The sequence below is a fragment of the Enhydra lutris genome, unplaced genomic scaffold (genome assembly GCF_002288905.1).
Source record: "Enhydra lutris kenyoni isolate GAN:26980312 unplaced genomic scaffold, ASM228890v2 scaffoldscaffold7, whole genome shotgun sequence".
NCBI lineage: Eukaryota > Metazoa > Chordata > Mammalia > Carnivora > Mustelidae > Enhydra > Enhydra lutris.
In genome coordinates, this window is record NW_019154091.1 from 29,153,571 (window position 1) to 29,165,493 (window position 11,923).

The window sequence follows — 11,923 nt, forward strand, 5'->3', positions numbered from 1 at the left end:
AAATACCCAACTTCAGCCTCCTCTAGCCTTTGACATGGAGGAAAAGGGAATACCTAACTCAGGCTCACTAAAAGACTGAGACTTAATTTTAGGATTATAGAACACTTCTTCTCCCACACTCGGCCACCCCATCAATAGGGCTCCTGCATAATAACAGGAGATTAAAGCTAAAAAAACTACAAACTTCAGACTCTATTCTTACATTCCTCTTCTAGTAATACCCAAAGACAATTGGGGAGACAAAAACAAGGACCCTAGAGGAAATTTTAGCCTCTGACACCACAGCAAAGCAAACATTAAACATAGTGCAACTCCTTGCAGGTAATTATAAAACCACATACTAAGGCCTACACCTGGTATATCATGTCCAGCTTCCAACAAAAAATTACAAGGCATGCTAACAGGAAAAAACCAGTCTTAAGAGACAAAGCAAGCATCAGAACCAGATTCAGATATGGTAAAGATTTTGGAATTATAAGACAAGGAAGTTAAAATAATTAATTAATATACTAAGGGCTCTAAAGAAAAAAGTGGACAATATGGAAAAACAGATGAGTAATGTAAGCAGACAGATGGTTATCCTAAGAAAGAATCAGAAGTCAATGCTAGATATAAACAGAAATGAAGAATGTTTTGATGTTCTCATCAGTTGCTGAAGGAAGAATTAGTGAGCTTGAAGGTATATGAGGCAAAGACTGATAGAACTGTAAGGAGAAACAGATATATCCACTCTTAGAGTTAGAGACTTCAATACCTATGAGTAATTGACAGATCCGACAAGCAAAAAATCAGTAAGGATAGAGCAGAGCTGAAGAGCACCATCAATCAACTGAATATGATTAACATTTATAAAATACTTCATCCAACAAAAGTTAAATACACATTCTTCTCAAGATCACATGAAACATTCACCAAGATAGACCACATTCTGGGCCATAAAACACACCTTAACAAATTTAAAAGAATAAACTTCGTACAAAGTTTGCCCTTAGACCACAAGGTAATTAAACTATAAGTCGATGACAAAGATAGCTGGAAAATCCCAACGTATTTGGAAATTAAATGATACACTTCTAAATTGTACATGGGTCAAAAAATAAGTCTTGACAGGAATTAGAAAATATTTTAAGGGGCGCCTGGCTGGCTCAGTTGGTAGAACATGCAACTCTGAATCTCAGGGTCATGATTTCAAGCCCCACATAGGGAATAGAACTTACTTCATAATAAAAAATATTTTAGGGGCGCCTGGGTGGCTCAGTGGGTTAGGCCGCTGCCTTCGGCTCAGGTCATGATCTCAGAGTCCTGGGATCGAGCCCCGAATCGGGCTCTCTGCTCAGCAGGGAGCCTGCTTCCTCCTCTCTCTCTGCCTGCCTCTCTGCCTGCTTGTGATCTCTCTGTCAAATAAATAAATAAAATCTTTAAAAAAAAATATTTTAGAAGATGTTTTATAATAAGTAAAAATTAAAATACAACCTATCCAACGTTGTGCCTTGCAGTGAAAGTAGTGGTTAGATGGAAATTTATAGCATTGAAATGCATTTTATCTTATTTATTTTTAAAGATTTTATTTATTTTGACAGAGAGAGAGAGAGGAAGAGCAGGGGGAGTGAGAGAGGGAGAAGCAGGCTCCCCACTGAACAGGAGCCCCATGCAGGTTCCATTCATGTGCGTGCCCTTTTCCTGACCTAATCACCTCCCTAAATCCCCATCTCCTAATGTCATCACATTGGGGATTAGGATTTTAAAATGTGAATTTTAACAACATATCAACCAGTATCAGCAAAAATTCAATTTAACAACAGTCTCAATTCAGCACTTAGAATAGCCAAACCTGGATTTAAAAAGCAAAAGCAGGGGCACCTGGGTGGCTTAGTCAGTTAAGTATCTGCCTACGGCTCAGGTCGTGATCTCAGGGTCCTGGGATCAAGCCCCATATCGGGCTCCCTGCTCAGTAGGGAGTCTTCTTCTCCCTCTCCTTCTGCCTCTTCTTCTGTTCATGCTCTCTCCATCTCAAATAAATAAATAAATAAAATTTTTTTTAAAAAGCAAAAAATTAATTAATTAATTCATTCATTCATTCAGATTTGACTTAGTCTCCCCACCCACCCTCAGCTTGAACCTGCTTTAGGTTGGAAGCCTGCAGTGGGAAAGAGGAACATGGTTCTCTGTTCTCTCAGTTCATCGACCTACTCTCCCTCTAGTTTCTAAGAACAAGAGAAATGTCAAGGGCTTTTTGGAGTTCTTATATAAGGTTATGGGAAGTTGATTCAAGGGGCAACAGAAGGCAAAAATAAAAATACTTAAAAAAAAATTACAGTAGGGGCGCCTGGATGGCTCAGTGGGCTAAGCATCTGTCTTTGGCTTAGGTCATGAGACCAGGGTCCTAGGATGGAGCCCTGTATCAGGCTGTCTCAGAGAGCCTGCTTCTCCCTCTCTGTCTGCTGCTCCCCATCTCCCTCTGCTTGTGCAGTCTCCTCTCTCTCTGTCAAATAAATAAATAAAATCTTTATTTTAAAAAAAATCACAGTAGACACATATTTGTTCATGGTAGTCACACACATTTCTCTCCCCCATATTTATCAGAAGTGCCCGATTCTTGTCCTATACATCTTTGATTCACCAACTTCAAAACACAGTACCTAAAGCATAGAAGCACCACACAAATGTTTTTGGGTGACTGGAGGCTGAAACTCGGGTTTCCTTACCTCAAGATTAAACTCTCTCTCTCTTTTTTAAGATTTTATTTATTTATTTGACACAGAGAGAGAAAGAGAGAGATAGCACAAGCAGAGGGAGTAGCAGAGGGAGAGAGAGAAGGAGGCTCCCCACTGAGCAAGGAGCCTGAGGTGGGGCTCAATGTCAGGGCCCTGTGATCATGACCTGAGCTGAAGGTAGATGCTTAACCAACTGAGCCACCCAGGTGCCCCTTAAGCCCTTTATCACACTACTTCACTGCTCAGGTGTGAGACGGGACATCATATAGTGAGAATCAAAACAGAATGTTATGCCTGGGACCAGACCCACTTAACAACCATGGTTTCTTCTGCACCAGGACACACAAAAGGATTTAGATATTTTCTTTCCTTCCTAAAATATTAAATGTACTAAAATAATAATCCTGTCTTTGAGAAGGATTATGAATCTTTTTCCCTTCTACACCTTTTTCTTTTTTTAAATTTTGTGTAATGAATATATTACCTTAAAATTGAGAAAAAAACGGTTATTTCAAAATATATTTCAATATATGCCAGGGTACAAGTTGTGTAACTGACAGAGAAGCTGCTTGTTAATCACTGAGGAAACACACTTGAGAATGGTTAGTGTTTGGACACAATTTGGTGCCCTACTTTATGGAAAAAACTGAATTAATCTTGTTGAATAATATATTAGTCCATTATAAAGATCAACTTTAGGATCAAATTTTATTAGAATTATAACTGAGTTATTATATGCAGCATTACACAGATTATCACAATAGAAATATGGGGACCTGTATCTACCACATCCAGTTCTAATGAGTTTATTCTCTGGTAATCCTATATGGTAACACCATTTATTTTTATTTTAAGATGTATTTATTTGAGAGAGAGAGAGAGAAGGCATGCAAGCAGAGGGAGGGGCAGAAGGAGAGGAAGACAGGCAGAGTGCTCAATGACGCATGGCTCAGTCTCAGGACCCTGAGATCATGACTGAGCTGAAATCGAGTCGGATGCTTAACCACTTGAGCCACCCAGGTGCTGCTAATCCTATATGATATTGCTATTTAAAACATTGTAGCCTGATGAGATTAAGAGAAAAATAATAGAATCCCTATCATTAGTCTAGCCCCACAAATGGACTTAAAAACTATATTTAGTCCTAAGGAGATGTCTAGAGCCCTTTCTACCTGTGCATTTCTAAGAACATGTACACCGTTCTTAGCAATAGGGAGACCAGTAGTTTGAAGAAAAAGGTTAAGTATTAATATGCTGAATCAGTAAATGTTCATTGTGTGGTAACTGCTGTAGTTACAGCGTAGAATGTGTATGGGGATACCTAATTGACCCTGAGAAGATTTTTTTTTTAAAAGACTTTATTTATTTGACGGAGACACAGCAAGAGAGAAAACACAAGCAGGGAGAGTGGGAGAGGGAGAAGCAGGCTTCCCACTGAGCAAGGAGCTCCACTCGGGGCTTGATCCCAGGATTCCAGGATCATGACCTGAGCCGAAGGCAGACACCTGATGACTGAGCCACCCAGGCGTCCCTACCTGAGAAGATTCTTGAAGGAAGCACTGTTAAGCCATTAAACCGTTAAGCCGTGTTTGAAGTGTCATTAAGGGAAGAGAGAGGATAGGAATTCCAGGCAGGAAGGACAGGGTATGCAAAGGTTGGGAGGCATTCATGTTAGAAAACAATACACTCATTCATGCAAGATGGTATACATATTTTTTAGTTTCAAGTCTGGGCAATGAGCTAAGAATATTCCTTAAGGTTCTTTGTTCTAGAATTCTATGACAACATGTTGAGAATTTTGCCAAGGTGTTTGTCATGTATAATTTCAAATGCAAACAGCTAAGATCAGAATTTGAAAAAAGTGAAAAAAAAAAAAACCACACTCAAAATACACCATTCAGGTAGAGATTTGTGATACTTGTATTAATTTTTGCAACAATCCAAAAGTGCAAAGTATTAAAGTATTGCTTTGAGTATCCACTGTTACTTTTCATTATGTTATATTCAACTCCCATTTTATTCTTTTTTTTGTAAGAAGATTTTATTTGAGGGACACCTGGATGGCTCAGTTGGTTAAACAACTGCCTTCAGCTCAGGTCATGATCCCGGAGTCCCGGGATTGAGTCCCACATTGGGCTTCCAGCTCCGTGGGGAGTCTGCTTCTCCCTCTGACCTTCTCGCTCATGCTCTCTCTCACTGTCTCTCTCTCAAATAAATAAATAAAATCTTAAAAAAAAAAGAAGAAGATTTTATTTGAGAGAGAGAGAGAGCTGTAAGGGCCTACTTAGCCAGAGTGAGCCATTTTGTTGTTTATGTAGTAAACTTAGATTGAACCTGCCCCTTCCCCCAAGAGGAAAGCGCTTAGAAACAGAATTGGTGAAATATGGCCAAATAGCCCCCGATAACGGAGTCCAGATTCAAGGACGTGTCCGGCCAGATGGAAACGTCCAATCAAGGGAAAGTGCATGTATTACCTCCCTACCCGCCAAGGACATGTTCGGCCAGGTGGAGACATCCAATCAGGAAAGCACCTCCCTAACCACCCAAGAATGTGGGCCCTGCCTTTTGGGCGCCAATTCTGACCAGGGTGATAGGCTAGTTCAAATAACTACTATGGGGTAGAATGTAATTCAATTGGCCACCTGTGTGTAGCCAGGCTCAACCACATGGCCTTTACTCTATAAAAGTTAGTCTGTGAGGCTGGGGGTGGGGGGTCGCCTCTGCAAGAGACGGCCGTGGCCGGTCAGTTTGATTCTCGATGCTTGGCGCGAAATAAAGCTTTGCTTGACCTTTGCTTTGTATCAGTCTCGTCCTTTTGTCTACGGACCCTTTGAAGAGCATGCAAAGGCAGAAGGAGCAGCAGGTAGAGGGAGAAGGAGAAGCAGGCTCCCCGGTAAGCAGAGAGCCAGATGTGGGGCTTAATCCCAGAACCCTGGGATCATGACCTGGACTGAAAGCAGACGCTTAACCGACTGAGCCAGCCAGGAGCCCCTAAAGTTAAAGCTTTACAACTTGGATTAGACTGGTGCTTCAGGCTTCAAGATAGGGAATCTCAAACAAACAAAGTTGTGTTTCTTTTTTTTTTTTTTTTTTAAGATTTTATTCATTTACTTAAGAGAGAGTACATAAGCAGGGGGAGGGACATACGGAGAGGGAGAAGCAGGCTCCCCACCAAACAGCAAGCCTGATGAGGACTCAGTCCGAGAACCCTGGGATCATGATCTGAGCTAAAGGCAGATACTTAACCGACTGAGCCACCCAGGCACCCCCATTTTATTCTTTTAATTGATTGCTAATAAGATAGTTTATAAAGAAAAGGAATACTATTTAAAACAATGATGGGGAGGGGTAGATGGGGAAGAGGAGTAATTTCCGGAGATTATTTTGTTTGAATATTTTGATTGGTAGAAGAAACACATTTGACTGTAGAAATTTTAGAAAGAACACATTAATATTTTGGTATATACCTTTTAACCTTTTTTCCTTAATAGATTTTTCTTGAAGGTAGGCATCCAACTTAAAAGCAGCAGAATGATGGTATTAATTATAACAAAATTTCATTGATTAAAAAAAAGTATTAAAACACACCCAAAACAGGGATGCCTAGGTGGCTCAGTCAGTTCAGCATCTGCCTTCAGCTCAGGTCTTGATCCCAGGGTCCTGGGATTAAGCCCCACATCTGGCTCCTTGCTCAGTGGGGAGCTTCCTTCTCCCTCTCCCTCTGCTTGCCCCTCCCGCTGCTTGTGTGCTCTGTCAAATAAATAAAATCTTAAAAATTAAAAAGATTTAAAAATACACCCAAACAATTATTGTGTAGAAAATATCTCAAATTTCTAACAGTAGTTATTCTGGTGAAGATAGAAGGTTTGGTTTATTGAGGGAGTTGTGGAGGCAAAAGGATATTTTAGCTTTATCTCTAATATTCTAATATTTAAAAAATAGATTCAGTGTAGGGCACCTGCATGGCTCACTTGGTTAAGTGCCTGATTTTGGTTCAGGTCATGATCTCTTGTTGTACCCAAGTTTTCGCATCTAAGAGACCACCAAGGAGCCAAGCACCGATGCAATCGCATGAGGGTTTATTTGACAAAGCTTAAGCCTAGGCCCAAGTATACCCGACACAGCGGGGTAAGGACTTGGACCCCGAGCCAGATTACAGTCAGAGTTTTTAAAAGCAGAGTAGGGATGGACTCGGCGGTGGGTGAGGACAAAGGGGGTGTTCAGAAGGGCTATCAGGGTAAAGAAGACTGTCAGGATATTGAAGGCCTGGCTACTATCAAGCCAAGGCCATTTTTCCCTTTAATGAGGCACTAGCATGAAAACAATTGGGAGTTTCCTGGTGGAATGTTACATTCTTGCTATCAAGCATCCTTGTTAGTGAGATTTGGGTTTAGAAGAAATTTAACTTTATTTGCTTTTCCTTCTACCTCAGCCTCCTTCAGTTTTGTTTATGGAGGGGAGGGTGACATTAGGGCTTAAGGAACTGAGTTATTTGTCTCTGGAAATTGGGCTAGACTCAAGGTGGGTACAGCCTTGTTTTTCTTGGCCTCCACCTCTGAGTCCCGGGATGGAGCTGTGTCAGTCTGCTTCTCCCTCTCCCATTCCCTCCGCCCTCCCCCACTTGCGCACTGACGCACTCTCTCTCTCAAATAAAAATTTAAAAAATCTTTAAAAAATTAAAAGAATAGATTGTGTGTTACATAAGTAATTAAATATCAATTAAAAAGAAAAGAAAAAGAAAAGAAATAAAGCCAAATAAATTGGCTCAGTCAATAGAGCATGTGACTCTTGATCTTGGGGTCGTGAGTGCAAGCCCAACAATGGGAGTAGAGATGCCTTAAAAAAATAAAAAATGCAAAAAAAAAAACAAAAACAAAAAGAAAAAAAAATCCAAACATAAAAGGGTTACCACATGTATAAAATTTTGAAGGGGGTGATGAATGACAGTTAACATGTCTAGTTTGGCAGAGAAAACAATTTTAGGAGCCTTGCCCTTACTATCATTTCCTGACTTATTAGTTCCAGAACCATTAATAGTGTATCACATGATTGAGAAATGTTGGAATCATCACAGTCCTCAGAAATTCAGGTAGCCAAACTGTTTTTTTATTTTTTATTTTCCTCCAGAAAAATGTTCCTGATTATTAACTTTGAGTGACTCTTAAAACACTGTTTACAGTCAAACAACTTAATTTAACAAACATATATTGGACATCTACATATTTTTAAAATATTCAGGACCATTTGGAATTATAGCAACAGATACTCCATTAGGAGATTAAATAATTTAGTTGCATAATTTTGTTTTCATCTTTAAAGCATATATAATTCACCTGAAACTTGATGGCTACAACACTTTTTTTCTCATTGTGATGACATCAGAACAGCAGATGAAACACCAGGGACATCAGATGATTGGGCTCCAGTATACCTACTGCATAACAGGGAGCATCTGTTAATGCTACAGGAATGAGGCAAAGTTTATGATTTTTGCATGATTTTTTTCTATACTAGGTCTTTATCTAATTGGGATGGGGTTGGCATTTCTGAAGCCAGCACCCTACATAGGTAGGAGTTAGAAACAAGAAAAATATATTCAGCTTGGCTGAGGCATACATAACCCAAGTAATGAGAAAAGCAAAGAATGGAATTACCGATTGTATCAATTCATTGTTCTCCTGGTACCTCCACTGATGAGTCCTCAAATGCCACTCCTTTAAATTTTCAGGTCTCCTTCAAAAGCTTCAAAAGCCTTGGGCCACATACACCTTCCTCTCCTCTACTGCATAATAGTGTTTTAAGAAATGGTATGTACACCTTTAAGCTTCCGAGGTAGGCAGTACATTTTTTTTTATTATACTTTTATATGGAATTCTATGAAAGTGTTTTTTTTTTTTTTTTTTTACAGATTTTATTTATTTGACAGAGAGATCACAAGCAGGCAGAGAGGCAGGCAGAGAGAGAAGGGAAAGCAGGCTCCCTGCTGAGCAGAAAGCCCAATGTGGGGCTTGATCCTAGGACCCTGAGATCGTGACCTGAGCCCAAGGCAGAGGCTTAACCCACTGAGCCACCCAGGCGCCCCTATGAAAGTGTTTTTAAAATAAACTGTTCACTCAGTAAAGAGGAAGAATAGAATGAACTAGTTAAATATCCACTTACAAAGAATGTTACAATAAAATACAGCTAAGATTAAAAGCAAAAAGAGCCACAATTCCTTATCTATAATTCTCATATCCAAAAAAAGCTCTGCAAACAGAAAGTTTCTTCCTAAATTTGGTGACAAAACTGACCTGACCTGAGGCTCTTTATAGTCTTCAGTTATCACACTTAGTGGTGCTATTCATACATTCACCATAGAAATATTAGTGTATTTGAGAATGGCTGCTATCTTAGACTCTTTTGAGAATTTGAGGAAAATATATGTACTCTATTAGTGTTCTAAAATCTGAAAATTTTGATTTCAAAACACAATTAGCCCTAGGTTTCAAATAAAGGCTTGTCAAGCAGTATTTCCCTAACCTGTTAATGATATGGTGATTTTATCAAACCCAAAGATGGTTGCAAAAAATATTTTTATTCCATGGTATGTCATGAGGATGAGTCACCAGGAAAAGAGAAAAGGCATATTGGAACAGCTACAGGAATAAACAGGCTGCATCGAAAACTAACACAGGAATGAGCTGGTAAGTGATGTAGCTATAAGACACGGTATAATTATTAGAAGATTTACTGTATAAAGACAGCATACAGCAGTGCTACTAATACTGCCTGCATAAAATGCAAAGTCCCACTCTTTTGAAGCTTCTTTTATGCATAGTGCTTTAGGCCATTCTGATTTAGTAGTTCTCAACCTGTTTAAAATTCGAATCTCCTGGAGAGCTTTCTAGAAATAACCTATGCATGAGCCTCACCTTCAGATATTCTGATTTACTTGATCTAGGGAGGGGCCTTGGCAAGTGTTTTTAAAAATGCCCTACCCTGGTTGGCTTAGTAGAGCATGCAACTCTTGATCTTGAGGTTGTAATTTCAAGCTTCACGCTGAATGTATAGATTACTTTAAAAAAAAAAATCTTAAAAAAACAAAAAACACCCTAGATGATTCTCATGTGCAGCAGCAAGAACTCTTATTAAAAAGTGCTAATACCCAGGCTCTAACCCAGAACAGGTAAATTGGAATCCTTCGAAGTGAAGCCCAGGAAAAGATACTCAGGTGATTCCAAAGTATACCCAAAGGTGAAAACCAATGATTGAGACCCTCTCTGTTGCCTGGATTAAGGATTAAGTGTGTCAACTGTTTTTTTCTTTCTTTTTTCCGGAATCAACTCAGTTCTCAATTATCACTGTAGTAGAGTCACCAGTAAAGAAATCTAAGCTTTATCCACTCTTAATAATGGTGGCTTATTCATGGAATCTCTCTTCAGTTTCAATTTCAATGCAAAAAAGTATGGGGGGGGGGTGTATGGAAATCACATGAGAAATATTTTTAAATACTTTCAGCAAAATAATCCACACCATTTCAAACTCCTTTAGCATACAGTAAATCATAGTGAAGGATAAAACAGAAAAGTAGAATTCATTTTAGTTGAGTCTATTATTGTACAGGAGAACATAACTTCAGCACAGAATAGGAAATCATAGCATCTTCCAATCAATTATAGGTAGCAAATAAAAAAATAATTACGATAGTTTTCCAGTGACTCTAACTGTTCAGGGTGCCAAAGTAAAACAGATTTCTATATAAATTTCAAAGACAACTAGAAAATCTATTAAAAAATATTAAATTCAAGATAATGTCTGCTCAAAAATCAACTAAAATATAAGTAAGGTGCACATTTTATGGACAGAAGATAAATCTCTTTTACTTTTACTTAAAAATAATTTTTTTCATGCATTCTAATGGTCATATGAAAAAGACATTTACTTTTTTTTCATTACTAACCCTGAGGAAGGAAGAACACATGTGGAGTAGCTCCCTAAGAACCATACTCCACACTTTTCACAACTGGAAATGGCAAATAATGGAGGAAATGAGGAGTATATTTATTCAGGCTTCCACACACATCAATTTAAACCACCCAAAACTAAAATTTGGGCAACTGGCACAAGTGGCATTACACTTTTAGGCCAACATACAGCAATATTTAGGGCCATCAGAGCTTCATTGCTCAAGAAGCTCTATTTAGCAGAAGAAAAATAAAAGTAAGTTCTATGTACACTTATCTTTCACTACAAAGAGGTTTGCTGTTTCAAGGCAATTAATGAGAGAAAAAATGTGAAATCTCATCACAACGAATATGGGAAGAGCCAGTATTTTCTCTTTGCCAATTACAATTATTCTTCTTAGGGATGAAACTTGGGATTGCAAGTTTAGCTGAATTTACCACAGTTTCAACCTTTGTAAATGAAAAGAAGTTCACTCCCTGGGCCAAAACCCCCAAGCAGCAGTTGGGAGTAAGAGGGCAATGAGGACAGAAGAAAACAGATTCACTGCGTTGTTATCAAGAATCGGTTTCCCTGCTATGTACTTCACGTCATTCACTGGGCTACTGACCACCATGCCAGTGCTTTCATCTAAACCTGGAGTGGAAAAGAAGCAAGTGAGGTGAAAAATCCAAATGACTTGATTTAAAACAAATTAGCTTTTCTCCTCCAAAGAATATAATCTTTGAAAAAGTCTCAACCACTTATAAATTGACTTCAGTGGATAATTATAAGGTGAGAGATATGGAACCCTTGATTACCAAGGACTTTTTTTGAAATGTGAGTTTTAGTACACCTCAATACCGTTTTCTCAACACTGCTGGAATTCCTTCACTGGAAGAAGGAAGAACATTAAAAGCAGAGGTAGCATGAAACTAGAAGACTAGGTCTCCAAGACCAACCTGCGAGATCTTTGAGAATAGGAATCACGTATTTAGCCTCTGCAATGGAAACCCAGGACCCAGCGTGGTGCCAGCACAAAGGAGGCATACAAAGAATTTACTGAAGGAATTAACCTTTCCTACAGCCCACATTAATTTTTTCAATCCACTCAACATGATCAGAAACTTCCCCAGTTAGGGCCCAGTGTAGAATAAAACCTAGGCTCCTAAATAAACAAACAAACAAACAGAAAAACCCAAAAACATAGAGGGAAGGAGAGAGAGAGAGAGAGAGAGAATGTGTGTGTGTGTGTGTGTGTGTGTGTGTGTGTGTGTGTGTGTGTGTGT

General features: G+C 39.0%; 1 protein-coding gene across 2 annotated transcripts in view; it reads right to left on the minus strand.

The window, feature by feature from the left end:
- Positions 1-10,733: 10,733 nt before the first annotated feature.
- The window catches only part of LOC111142068 (transmembrane protein 19), a 16,612-nt gene continuing 15,422 nt past the window's right edge, over positions 10,734-11,923 (minus strand). For both annotated transcript variants that reach the window (XM_022495016.1, XM_022495017.1), the window contains one exon: positions 10,734-11,291. In XM_022495016.1, coding sequence (XP_022350724.1) covers positions 11,128-11,291 — 164 coding nt within the window. In that variant the 3' untranslated portion in view covers positions 10,734-11,127. The remainder of the gene's footprint in view (positions 11,292-11,923) is intronic.